The following is a 13,769-nucleotide window of genomic DNA, read 5'->3' on the forward strand; positions in this document are numbered from 1 at the left end:
CAGACATAACACTCGTCATTATCTGAGTTTCTTCAAGTCCATAAGAGAAGCAATCAAAGCTGGTGAGTTTGACAAATTTCGACGCAGATTTATTGAGAGAAGGCGTGAATGTGATGATCATCCTGCTGTATATGTTGCTGCTGCTGCATGCGTTTGAGCAAGCCCGGTCATATGATATTATATTCATTCATCAAGAGAGCGAGAATTATGGTCGCAACGAAGATGATTCTAAAAAACATGGGATTTTTTTTTATTGGAAAACTCTTTGGTCAGCGTCAAAATTTGAGTGGTGGCTGATATCATAAATTTCCACTATTGTATTATTATGATCATAACCAAAACGAATTATTCCACAATTACCAATTCCTGTTACAGGATAAACTGAAATTGGCCTATTTAAGACAGTAATTGCACAATACAAAATTGCTTCAAAATAGCATGACCCAAGTGATCAGCAAAAAAAAAAAGTTAAGAAATGTCAACACACTCAGCAGCTTTGTATTTACTAACTAAAAATAAAAGATGATATACACAAAAGATTATGTAAGATAGCATACCCCCAAGTGAATGGACATAAACAAGGACTTGAGTGGAGGTTACAATCTAAAGCCTCGTATTGACATTAATCTCTTACTACCAAAGTTCATGACATCTTGCTTAGCTCGTCACTCGGTCAAAGATTACCTTCCCTTGTTTATAGTCGTGGAAGTGGAACAGGCGTGGAACCGTCTGCTGAATACGTTTGAAACAAGTAAGAAAGGATCTTCTTATAGTCTCCGACTTGAGTACCTGTATTAGGGTCGATCAAGAAAGGCACCTATATGAGGAAAGATTACCCAATCAGCTTGGCTTAGAGTTCTCAACAGATAATATCATGCATGCAAATGAGGCACCTTATAGAGGACATCCTAAAGTAAAACTTCAAGGCCATTATGCAGAAGAAGAAAAAAGTAATAAGAGAGACAAGTTGCAGACCTCTTTTGATCCAATTGCACTAATGAGAAACTTAGACCTTGATGATCCTTCTCCAACATTTTGAAGGATGTAAGGAACCTCAAGCTCGCATAGTGCCTCACGCACAATTCGTGCATACTGAAACAAATAAACAAGGTCAAATAGAGGGTAAAAAGAAGGGGGGTGGAGGGCATTTTGCCATGTGTTAATTAAAACTACTATTTTATATCTACGTAAAACAATGTTTATGGGAATATATTGCAAGCATAAGTAAGATAATATTATGCCCATATGATTAATATTGCTATGCTGAAGATTAAATTATTTTCAGAATGTCATCAAAAAGAGCCTTTTATTAAAAGTGTGTTTTGATGGAAGTTTTATGAGAAAGGGAAAATATGTGGAGGCAGAAGCCTCTAATAAGAGGCGGGAGCCTCTGCAAAGAGGGAGAAAGTCGGTTATTTTGAGTGGGAAAAAGAGTATGAAAATGACACACGGACCAATGGCGATATGTCATCCTAAACCTTTTCTTTGCTCTTTTCTCTATAAATAGCTAATTTTATTATTTGCAAGTGGGTTGTCTTTAATATACTGTTACCCTCAAAATTGTGAGAGAATTGAGGCTGACTTAAGCATCAGTTTTCTTGCAGGTACCCACCATTTGGTTCTGTTTGTAAAGAACATACCCATAGGTTGATTTAGTCAATTGGGTATGCGTAGCAAAGTATAGTAGAGATTGAGGAAGATTTTGTGCAATTGTTTCCATTTTAGGAAATATATATTGCCCGGAGTTGGTGTAGTACTGGAAGCACCCTCGAGGTTACAGATGGAAGAAGCATTGAGACTAAAAAAACGAATGACCAACAATGAGACTGAGTACGAGGCCCTGTTATACGGATTAGAATTGGCCAAAAATATAAGGGTTAAAAGGATCTAGATCATAGTAGATTCTATGCTAGTTACAGAACAAGTTAATGTGGACAAAGTCATGAAGCTGAGACAACATTTTAACCTATTCGAGCTTACACAGATTCCAAGAGAGCTTAATCAGAGGAACGATGAGCTCGTGAAAAGGGCCTCGATGGGAGAATGCACAGAGGAATCAAGTATTGTGGAAAGCTATGAATAGGGAGGTGAATTGGTAGCATCAATAGACATAGAGCACAAATGTTGGATGGATCCAATTATCCGGTATTTGCAGGAGGGGATAGATTCAGAAGAAAGGGATGAGGCTCGAAATTTGCGGGTGAAGGCTGCTCGATACTCTATGGTAAATGGTCAGCTATATCGAAAGTCGTTCCACGACCCGTATCTGAGGTGTTTGCAACCCACAGAAGCACAAAAGTTATTAGAAGAAATACATGAAGGAGTATGTGGTAATCATACAGGAGGGCAAAGCCTCACTCACAAGGCACTCACGGCAGGGTATTACTGGTCGTACATGATGACAGAGGCAGGATTTGATGCAAAGAAATGTGATAAATGTCAAAGACACGCTCCATTCATACATCAATCAGTCCAGATAACAGAATTAAAAAGAAACAGAGATAAATTTGGAATGATAATCAAAATGAGAGATATGAGCATAAATGAAGCATGTGGAACAGGGGCAGAAAAATGAAGAGAATACAATGCTAGTTACCTTCTGAAAAGTATCAGAGAACTGGAAAGACGTTGTCGCAAACGACTTTAGGGAGCCAATTTCCTCCAATGATAAAGACAAATTCATCCCAATTGCGGTGAGAGGTCTCCTGACCAGTAATCATAACTCGGCCTTTTTTGGGAGAAAGTTACCAAACTTTGTGGACGGAGGCACTGCTTTTCGATTTTGTGAATGAACCAAAAATATCATATACTTGAAGTCTCTTCTTTTCTAATACTCCATGAACATCAGCAACGACAATGGCTTGAATCGTGTTTGTCGCGTTTGGGGGTAGTTGCGTGATGTGAATACCTGCTGTGATAGAAAATAAGTAAATTGAGGTGTGAGGAGAAAACAAACCATGTGTAAATGAGTAGATCCTATTACCATTTCATTATATTTGAGTTCTAAATTGTGCCGCCAATCTTTGAGTTTTGCCTTAGCATCTGGATCATAACATCGTTGGGAATTTGACAATCAAAACGAATACTTGAATAACATTTCTCGTAATCTACTTTCCAAACTTTGTAAGGGACCACTTTAGGCTCGGATTTCTTAGTAAGGGTTTTCACACCGCCTTTTGAGGATTTGGGAGCGAGCCATTTTCGCAAAGAATCAAACCAGGAACTTAGGGTTCCAAAGAAAGAAAAAGAAAGAAAAAGAATTAAGAGAGAAGAAAGAGGGATGATGAAATCAAGGAGTTTCAAAAATAACAAAAGTAAAAATTAGAATGGGTAATTACTTATTTATAGAAGTTTAAAAGTTGAAATTTTGAAAAGTAGCCGTTAACGAGACTTTGCCCAATGAAAACGAGAGCGGGAACGATAAATGCAAAGGACGTGTGCAAACAAACACTCAAGTGCAAGTTTTTGGCGGTTGATCTTCGTCCTTAAGTAAACTATTTAGTGTTTACAGTTGAGGAGGGGTAACTGTGAGGGCATTTTGCCCACGTGTTAATTAAATTTCCCTTTTTATACCTACGTAATACAATGTTTATGAGAATATATTGCAAGCATAAGATAATATTATGCCCACGTGACTAATATTGCGATGTTGAAGATCAAATTATTTTAAAAAATGTCATCAAAATACGTATTTATTTAAAGTGTGTTTTGATGGAAGTTTTATGAGAAAGGGAAGAGATCTGGAGGCAGAAGCCTCTGCAAAGCAAAAGAAAGTTATTTTGAGCAAGAAAAAGAGTTCGAAAAGGACACATGGACCAATGGCGACAGGTCATCATAAACCTTTTCTTTACCCTTTTCTCTATAAATAGCTAATTTCATTATTTGCAAGTGGGTCTTTTTCGAGTCTTTACTATACTGTTACTCTGTCAAAATTGTGAGAGAATTAAGACTAACTTAAGCATCAAAGGGTTTTCTTGCAGGTACCTACCATTTGGTTTTGTTTGCACTTAGTTTTGTAAAGAACATACCCATAGGTTGATCTAGTCAACTGGGTAAGCGTAGCGAAGTATAGTAGAGATTGAGGAAGATTTTGTGCAATTGTTTCCATTTTAGGGAATATATATTGCTCTGAAGATTTGCTCCAAACAGGGGGAAAATGTTTTCTCAACATAAAATGCAATATACATCAAGTCTAGCAGTAGTACAAAAACAACTTTTTTATCCCACTGTCCTATGATTTGGTTAAAGTTATATGACCATTGCTATAAGGCACCCTAGGGTGCCCAATCTTAGGACGTTGCATATCGTCATTGGTGCAATTTAGCATAGAGTCCCACATGTTTTAATTTAATTCAACTATGTGAGACCCGATATTGACTTGCACGAATAGCGGTATAGGGTGTTGGACATCTCTTTAGCATTTCTCAAGTTATATATCCACCATACGCAATTGGAGATTTGTCTTGTTTTGGTTGCAGACAGCACATTCTATTTTACATAAAGGTAAGAATTACTATACCTGATTGTTTTCGTATGAGAAAAGTTCCAACATTTTAGGTGGGGGATCTAGTCTGGCCTTTTCCCATAACGTCATTCCTCTCCCTGCTCTCAGAAGTGTTGGCACCCATCCTGTGACCAATGTGCTGCATGGGAAAAGATGTTATATATATGCTTAAAAAAAGTAATGAATGATAACTTTAAAATGAAAATATCTCCAATTAGTACATGCAATCAAAGTTGACAACCACTTAGAATTCAGAAATTGTTTCGCCAGCTAGCAGTAAATGCTGCATATCAATCATGATTATCATGGGAAAAGAAGTTCTGATTTCTGCAGAGTTAAAGCTTTGTTCTTGAGTTTATATTTACTCTTTTCATGAGAATAATGGCCATTAAGAATGTTGACGTTCGATACCTTTCCAAAAGCCCTGCCGAGGGTTTTCTCCCTTGACCATACTGCTGAAAAAGGTACTTAACAATGTCACCTGTCATCAAATGTAGGAAAAATGCATGTTATACAATTGAACTTGAAGACAAAATTGCTAACTTTTACCCTTTTTTTTTAATCTAGTTTTTAAAAGTTGAGCAAACTTCTTCACGTCAAGTATAAAAGGCAGAATTCATGACTTACCACTTTCATACATTGTGATACCGGTATTTGGGTCAATGAGAAATGGAAACCTGCATTACAACAATAAATTTTAAGCATATTTACTCAGGAATTGTGAAGAGGCAACAAAAAGACTTATTTAAACAAGGTAAGGAAATTTTGACTGAATATATGTGTGTATATGGTTCTTCAAAGGCAACAAAAATCATCAAATGACCATGGGTTCTTTTAAGAGACCATTTTGTCCTCAAATTTTCTGTTAGATAGCAAACAAATGAACTGCATAAAACATTATAAATTAAACTGAGTAACTACGTACTGCTCTTTGCCACCAAATCTTCTAACCATTTCCCTATGTCTTAGAGAACCTTTGGGACAGGGATATACCTGAGCATACACACCAATAAATTTGAAAAAAAAAACCAATAACAAAAGAATTTGCTATTAAGAATGAATAGACATTGGTCAGAAATCAAGGTAGGATGAAAGAGTTAGAGAAAGCAAAATGTTGCCAAGCTTACCCCAACCATCAGGCTAAATTTGTGATAGATAAATATTTTACTTTCATAAAACTATAGCTGTTGGAAATTTGTTCAGAAAATTAATGTTTTGCAAAATTCTTCTGAACTTTACGATATATATGAAAGTTCCTGGTCAGAAATCTAAGTACAAGATCATCTTTATTGGACAAAAAATATATGACTGCAAAAAATTGCTTGTATGAAACAATAAGACCAACTTTCCCAAGAAAGAAAATTAAAACTTGTGATCCAAATTCCTTTTTTAACTACTCACCTCTACAGAAAGATCAAGTTCTGTTATCGCCTCTCGAACCCTCCTGCAAAATGGGCATGCCTCTGTTGACAAAATTAGTTTGCAGTATGATCAACTTAATTGAGAGATGAAAATTGAAGTTGAAAAATATCTGCATCAGATGCTATAAAACATGACTGGAGTTGGATATATATCTAATATTAATTGAGATTAAAGGTATGGTTTTATATTTTACATTAGTCAGATATGTCATCAAGGTTTGCCATGCTTACTATTTAGCTAGAATATACTTGCAACTTAAATGTCACAGGCGTAAGTTATAGTACATAACTCTGAAATAGCTAACTAGCCAATAAAGAGCCTACCAAATTCAAAAAGCTGTAAACGCATAGGAGGGTCTATGGTGTTGGTATCCTCCCTATCCAAACTATTTGACAGAGATTTTGATCCCCATGGAAATCTTGCCAAGGAAGACAAAGATGATGTTACCACCTAAAGATGTTGTCACCAAATACGGTCAAATATGTTTATCCCATCGAACAGGCCAAAGCACAGTTATTATTATTATTATTATTATTATTATTATTATTATTATTATTATTATTTCAAGTTGAGTACCGTTGAAAATGATTACCTCTAAAGTATCGTTGCGTTCTCCAGAGGGATCTCCCCCCTGCAATAAATGAGACAAAAACAATGCTAAAATAGTAAGTAAATTTGCCAAAAAAATAGACTAGACATATGTGATTTTAGTAAACACTTTCAAATTTGTAGTACTATCGGCATAGATGAAATATAATGAGTGTCGTACTCTCTTATGTTAGCATAGAATGTTACGGCATTAATAATCGACGAATAACAAGTCTTTTCAATAAAACAAGAAAAAAAGAGGTTAAAGATAATTACAGAGAAGAACTTGAGCAAGGGGCAGAGAAAAGACAACAAACTGGTTGAAGGGTTGCCGCCATAACTTGAAACAGAAGCGTTTTTTGGAGATAACTGAGTGTCCTCTTCTCTGCTATCTACATCCGAGTCAGAAGAGTTTGCATAAAATTTGTTTCTGGGAGAAACCCAGTTTCCATATCTAAAGATTGTGCCGGCGGCAAAAGGTGAGAATTTAAGGGTAGAAGAAGGAAGCAGAGTGATTGAGAAAGGAGAAATCTTGGCTCGTTTGGGAATGGGTTGGGGTGGATTTGAGGTATATAAGAGCGTGGGAGTGCGACTGAGACAAATTGGAGACATTTCTGCTTGGTAGGCTAGATTTTTTTTTTCTTTGCCTTTGGGTACTGAGTGGTCGACTAGATTTTGTACTACAAATTTTATTTCACTTTTTTTTTCTTCTTTTTTTTCTTTTTTTTTTGAGAAGAGGGGGAATAGCGAATATAGAGCTTATGTGCTTTCTAATACCCACAAATTAAAAAATATGCTAACTAGACATATCATAGAAAAATTATGCCTTTTATAAAGCAATAGACAAAAGTACACATCCCATTCAAACACCCTCTCGCCCTACTTTCTCTCTGAAAAAAAGTAAAAAATTCCACGCCATAGAAGTACTATCACCTCACCATTTGCCTGCTATTAACACCGTTCAAGCACTCATTAATTTTTTGTTTTAATGTTTAATAATTAAAAATCAAATCTAAAATTAAATCCAACAAAAACTTCACTTAAAACACTAATTTATAAATTTTGAATACTTCAGCACAATTCTTTCTTTTTTTATTGTTCACGTTTCTTTACAAATATGGAAATTTGAAATTTTCATAATTCTGAACAAAATCTACGGGTGCACAATGAGTGGATTGGGCAGGTTTTGGGTGGTTTGCGTGGTTTTTTTATTTCGCGGTTTTAGAAAAATGCAATCTATAACTGTCCAACAAGTGTGCGGTTTGAGCGGTTTTTGTATGGGCGGAGTTGTTCAATTTTATTAGCGGGTTTGTTTGATTTAAAGTTCAAAATTATCAACTTATAATATTTTAAAAAAATAAAAAAGTATAGACTATAAAGTTCAAACTTATAGCTTATTTATTCATCAATGTCATCATGAATAATAACTTGATAAAATATTATCGTATCTCAAATTTGAATTTAAAACTTCATAAAAAAAATTAATAATTATCTAAATTATATAAATGATATTAAACTTATCAATTCACACATTGATAATTTCAACAATTTTAGAATACAAGTAACATTATTTATTTTTTCATCTATTTTTCCTAAACAAGTTTTTATATACAATTTCTAAGTCACCACCATTAATCTCATAACAATGAAAGCTTTTAATAAAAAAAGTTAAATATTTGGACTAATATAAATATGTATATATATGTGTATAAATATAAATAATACAATGATTCACATCCAAAAATCCAATATCTTCATCAAACAAATTATAAGGTTTACAAACTTTATAATTTTAAATAAACCCTTTATGGATTGTATTTTTAAGTTTTTATTATTTTAAAAAATATATATATACAAAAAATAAAAATAAAGTAGCGGGTGTAGGTTGGACTCACCTTATATTATTGCAACCCGTACCCAACCCATCTAGTGGCGGGTTGGGTTGAACCCAACTCAATTTTAGTGGGTTTTTTAATGGGCGGGTTCAAAGCGAGCGAATTTTGATGGGTTGGGCAGGTGGGGCGGATTAGCGGTTTTTTTGTGCACCTCTAACAAAAACGATGCTAAATCAAGAGTTTGCGATGGTCTCATGAAAATTTCATTTTAGAAGCCAAAATGATGCTAAATAGATGGTCTGGGATGATCCTGCAATGGTCCCATGAAAACTTCATTTTAGAGGCCAAAAAGATATTAAATCGATAGTCTGTGATGGTTTCATGAAAACTTGATTTTAGAGGCAAAAGACAATGCTAAATCGATGGTTCCAAGAAAACTTGTGCTAAATCAATGGTTTGTGATGGTCCTATGAAAAATTAATTTCAAAAGCTAAAATGATGCTAAACTCAATGGTTTACGATAATCTTGCGATAGTCTCATAAAAACTTGATTTTAGAGGTAAAAAATAATGCAAAACAACGTTGTTCCGATAATCCCATCAAAACTTGCTTTTAAAGGCAAAAAACGATACCATTTCAATACAATTTCAATGGAACTTGATTGTGAAAGTGAAAATCGCAAAACCAATGCAACATCGATGCAAATCGATTTTTTTTGCATGTCGTTAAAATTTGCATAACATTTTATAAGAATTTTGAAGAGCCATAATTTTTCACTCGATTATCAGTTTGAGGTGGTTTTTTTTTTGTTTTTTTTTTTAGTTTGGGTTTTCTTTTAGATCTACTCAACCCAAACCATCATAGGTTGTTTTCCCTTGTTATTTTCTAAAAAAAACGTCTTTTTGGAACCTGAATTCAAGATTTTGAATTTTGCATTGATACAACATCATTGTAGCATCAGTTTTGCATCAATTTGGACTTTCAAAATCAACTTTTGATAAATAGAACCATCAAAATGCATCATTTTGCATCGATTTTTTACTTTCAAAATTAAGTTTTGGTAGAATCATCAAAATTGCATCAATTTATAATTGTTTTGGCCTTTGACATCAAATTTTCGTTGGACCATCGCAAAACCATAGCAAACCATCGAGTTAGCAACATTTTTTGTCTCTAAAATCAAGTTTATATGGGACCATCCAAACCATCAACTAAGCATTGTTTTAGTATCTAAAATAAAGTTTTCATGAGACTATTGTAAACCATCAATTTAAAATTATTTATGCTCAGGTAAAATTTTTATTTTACATAAATGTTCGAAATCTATAAATTTGTGTCTTAAGTGAATCTTTTCTTGGTGTTGACACCATTTTTCATCAACTTAAAGAAGAAGAGAAATTTAAACAAAAATATACCAGAGGAAACAGAAAGTATAGACAAAAAATTTTACGTGGTTCAGCAGTTTAAATCTGCATAGTCCACGAGTCTGTATGTAACGCCCTGGATAACCAAGACCGTTACACTATGTATTTAAAATAGTGCAAGACTTGCTAATCAAGTCATTTAAACAAAATGTGAATCCAACGTCATCAACGGATTAGGAATAAAAGATTTTGGTCACAAACAGGCTATTTTCATTAAAAATGACAGTTTAATACATGGAAACTCAAAACAGGGTTTAGATGACTTAGTTACAGCAAATTCCAAAAGTTATAAATAAATCAAGCCACTCTAATGGCAAAATACACATTTTAGGTTTCCGTCCCTGTACAATTCCTCGACCGTGGCGGCCGAGCAGCTGACAATGTACACCTCGCCCCCAGAGCTCTCCAACTCATGGTTGATTCAGCATACCCTTGCCTTTACCTGCACCACGTAGCACCCGTGAGCCGAGGCCCAACAAGAAAGCATGATATCATAACAAGATCAACATCAATAACCAAATACTCCAAAATGCATAACCAGGAGTTCGGCAATTCATAACATTTATCCAATCAGTGATAACACTCAACAAATTAACAATTTGTCATCCACACATTCAACAAATCATATCCATAACACAATATTCACATTCATAATCAAAATCAAAATTTTATCGCATCCATCCAATAATATTCAGGGTCGACGCCCTTAGGTCGCACCCTCTATTTAACCCACTGTCTTCGGCTCACTTAGGTCGCCCCCAGTGTTATACCCACTGACTCCGGCCAGCTTAACCGAGCTCAGTGATAAATAAGCTGCCTCAGCTACCAGTGGCTGAGCCGCGCCCTGTGCGCAAATATTGATTCCGACACCCTTAGGCCGGTTATCACATGTCCCATGGCATAATACCATCTCATGACATGATATAAAAATATAGGGAGCTCTTAGTCCCATCATGTTCACACGGTTAATCACATTCACATAACAATGCATACAAACATAGGGAACACTTAGTCCCAACCTAACCACATAATCAGGTGCAACTTTCTTACCTTTAGATTTCGCTAGCTCGTTTAATTGATCCTCAAGCACGATCCCGCTTGAACCTTAGCGTGCACCTTCTATGGAGGATTTCGACCTTAAATTATCCCTAGCATCCAACCAGCCTCAAGCTCTTCAACTCCTCAAGTTCATATCCCTCAATTGACTGGCTAAACCATGCTAGTTCTTCTAGCTTCACCAAGGTATTTAGCCCTAAGCTCCATCCTGAGCTTACTCTGGAATTCCAGCTCCAAAACTCATTAAGAATGGTGAAGAGATGACCCAGACGAAAGAGAAAGAGTAATAGCTCTAAGTGTTCTATTTTTCTCTCTGTTATCCCAAAATTTGAAAAGGATGATGTGGCAGTAAAATTGACACGTGGCATGGATTAGTTGGGTGATCTGGCTTAGCAGTAGCTCAATGCATCAGTGAAGAATTTGTACTGCTTGAGAGATGCCATAGTCAAGCCAAATACACCCGATGAGAATACTTGGGCTAAGGTGTGCTTGGCTCGGACCCTTGTCCGAGAAGCCCAAGTGTTTGGTTCAAACCCAAGTCCAAGGAGCTTAAAGGATGGGTTTGGACTTTGGTTCGAGGGAAGGTCGCAGCAGGTCCGATCGGACCACAGTTTGAGGAGCCCCTAGATGCTTGGCTCGAACCATGTCCGAGGGGAACCTCTTAGGTGATTGGCTCGGACCATGTCCGAGGTGGGCTTCCTAGGTGGTTGGCTCGGACCAAGTCCGAGGAAAGGTCCCATGCATGCCAAGAGATGGACTTAGACTTTGGCCAAGGAGAGGCCACAAAAGGTCCGATCGGACCTTAGTTGGAGGAACCAAGTGCTTGGCTCGAACATGTCCGAGGAGAGCCTCCTAGGTGGTTGGCTCGCACCATGTCCGAGGAGAGCCTCCTAGGTGGTTGGCTCGGACCATGTCCGAGGTGAGCTTCCAAGATCGTTGGCTCGGACCAAGTCCGAGGAGAGGCAAGGGTGATTGCCTCGGACCCTAGTCCAAGGAGAAGGCAAACATAGGTCCGATCGGACCCTAGTCCGAGGAGCCAAATGACTTGGCTCGGACCTTAGTCTGAGGAATGCTCAAAGAGGTTGGCTCGGACTATGTCCAAGGATAGCCAATGCATGTGGCTCGGACCTTGGTCGGAAGACGATAATCATCAACAAACAAACTAGACTATGTCAAATTCCCGGAAACTACTTCAGTAAGAATCGGTCTGGGCACCGCGGGAATCTCTCATTCCTCACTCAAATTGAGGAATCTGTTGTATTTTAAATATTTCTTGTAATTTAAATATAATATGAATAATAAAATATCCCTATCTGAAGGGGATATCAGTTGAGGATCCCAAGCCTATAAATAGAGGGTTGATGGGATCGTAAAAGGACTTTTTGGCAAATTGAGAATTAGTCTGAGTTCTAGAGAGAGAAAGTGTGTTTTTCTTGAAAGAACCTTTTTTTGTATTCTTGAATATTTACACTTAAGAAACTCAGTTGACACGAGTTCATCTGATCTTGAGTGTGAATAGAATAATAAAATCTCTAAGTGGATTAGGCTATTACCGACTGATCGGGGCTGAACCACTATAAAATCTCTTGTGTTATTTACTTTCATTGATTAAACTGTCTGTTGTCGTTTACATTCTCTTGAAGGCTTGTCGTTATTGACGTTCTCACGTCGTTGACTAAAAAGACAGTCAACATTTTGGTGCTTTCATTGAGAGCCTGAAGAGAAGGACAGACAGTCCCTGAAGCTATATGGCGCCTAAGAACACTAATGCGGCCTCCAAGAGGGCAAGCACCTTTAAGGAGCATGCTAGATCAGAGGGTCCCAGCGTTCAAGATCGTGAGACTGAGCCTAGAGTCGTGCTCGAGGATGTAGCCTTCAGAAGTTGAAGAGCTCCAGGAGACCATGAGCGCATTCCAGGAGGAGTTGGCTCATTTCAATGCTAGGCAGGAGGCTTTCACTGTGGAAATGGCCAGGCAGAAGCGGGAGATGGACGCTAGGAGCAAGGAGATCCGTCGACAGCAGGAGGAGGCCGACAAGCGGCATCGCAAAGATGCACTTGCTCTGGAGGCAGCTACGCAACTGACCCGAGCCAATGCTCAGGCTGCACCTGGGGTGGCACCCACCCCAGAGGCAAGGACCACAGAAGCTGGTCATAAGAAAACTGATAGGCCAGGCAGGGGTGGCGGTAACCCACCTGGTCATGAGGAGGAGGGAGTCCGATCGCGCACTACCTCAACCCAAAGGGGGAACTCTAAGACCCCCTAAAGGAGCCACCGATCAGAGACTTCCAGGTCAGGGAGTCATAGGTCAGGTTGTAAGAAAACACCTTCTGAGCAGGAGCACAATAGAGCTCCTCGTGGCAAAGAGACTTCCCACTTCAAAGATGGACATGGGCGTGATGAAGCTGACAGTCACCACACCTACCAGTCGAAGGAGAAGAATAATAACCGACGAGGAGGAGAGGATCAACCAGCTCAAACAGGAAAGCCACCACGGCATCCCAACCAGCGTAATGGCAAGGAGCACGCTCCACCTAGCAGACCTTCTGAGAAGACTCGGAGTACAGTGTTCGACCGGTTGGGAAAGAACACTGCTCAGAAGGACCTGAGGGACGTCATTGATGATAGAAGGAGGACCATCCCGGTCGAAGGGAAAGAACCAATCCGTCCTACCTGTCGAGTAGAAATACTCGACGATGGTGTGCTGGATAGAAGTGCCCGACCAGGTGGTCCCGAGAGTGAGTCCCCAGCAGTGGCCCCAGGCATCCAAGCCCAGCTTGATGCCTTGACAGCGGCAGTCCAGAGTTTGTCAAAACAACCAGCTATTGATCTGGTAGACCACAGGAGTGGTAGCCCTTTTTGTACTTGAATTAGAGCAGCTCAACCACCAAAGAAATACAAAGCATCGGTATTGTCAGTTTATACAGAAAAGGCAGACCCG

At 38.0% G+C, this 13,769-nt stretch overlaps 1 protein-coding gene across 5 annotated transcripts; it reads right to left on the minus strand.

Annotated features, from left to right (window-relative positions):
- Window positions 1–297: 297 nt before the first annotated feature.
- LOC133803331 (uncharacterized) lies at window positions 298–7,399 on the minus strand. 5 transcript variants are annotated; one of them, XR_009877910.1, is made up of 11 exons: window positions 6,791–7,397; window positions 6,519–6,557; window positions 6,250–6,376; window positions 5,906–5,967; window positions 5,430–5,497; window positions 5,132–5,181; window positions 4,916–4,985; window positions 4,520–4,643; window positions 2,984–3,042; window positions 2,597–2,908; window positions 976–1,092 (listed from the first exon to the last, which is right to left on the minus strand). XR_009877910.1 is itself a non-coding variant. In XM_062241329.1 (10 exons), exons 1-10 carry the CDS (start codon window positions 7,124–7,126, stop codon window positions 658–660), a joined length of 1,125 nt encoding a protein of 374 aa, XP_062097313.1. In that variant the 5' UTR covers window positions 7,127–7,393; the 3' UTR covers window positions 298–657. The 5 variants fall into 5 exon arrangements, 2 of the variants coding, with proteins under 2 accessions (XP_062097313.1, XP_062097314.1); XM_062241329.1 differs by lacking the exons at window positions 2,597–2,908; window positions 2,984–3,042 and adding an exon at window positions 298–789 and having other exon boundaries at window positions 6,791–7,393; XM_062241330.1 differs by lacking the exons at window positions 2,597–2,908; window positions 2,984–3,042 and adding an exon at window positions 469–817 and having other exon boundaries at window positions 6,791–7,389.
- Window positions 7,400–13,769: the final 6,370 nt, after the last annotated feature.

Source organism: Humulus lupulus, chromosome X (assembly GCF_963169125.1).
Source record: "Humulus lupulus chromosome X, drHumLupu1.1, whole genome shotgun sequence".
In the NCBI taxonomy this organism is placed as follows: domain Eukaryota; kingdom Viridiplantae; phylum Streptophyta; class Magnoliopsida; order Rosales; family Cannabaceae; genus Humulus; species Humulus lupulus.

Bases quoted from the DNA above. Each gene is read 5' to 3' on its own strand.
- LOC133803331 (XM_062241329.1), bottom strand. From the start codon at position 7,126: ATGTCTCCAATTTGTCTCAGTCGCACTCCCACGCTCTTATATACCTCA. The intron at 1,093-4,519 runs GTATAGTAATTC...TATTTGTTTCAG, and splicing joins TCTCATACGAAAACAATCAG to TATGCACGAATTGTGCGTGA. The intron at 790-975 runs GTCTGCAACTTG...ACCCTAATACAG, and splicing joins GTGCAATTGGATCAAAAGAG to GTACTCAAGTCGGAGACTAT.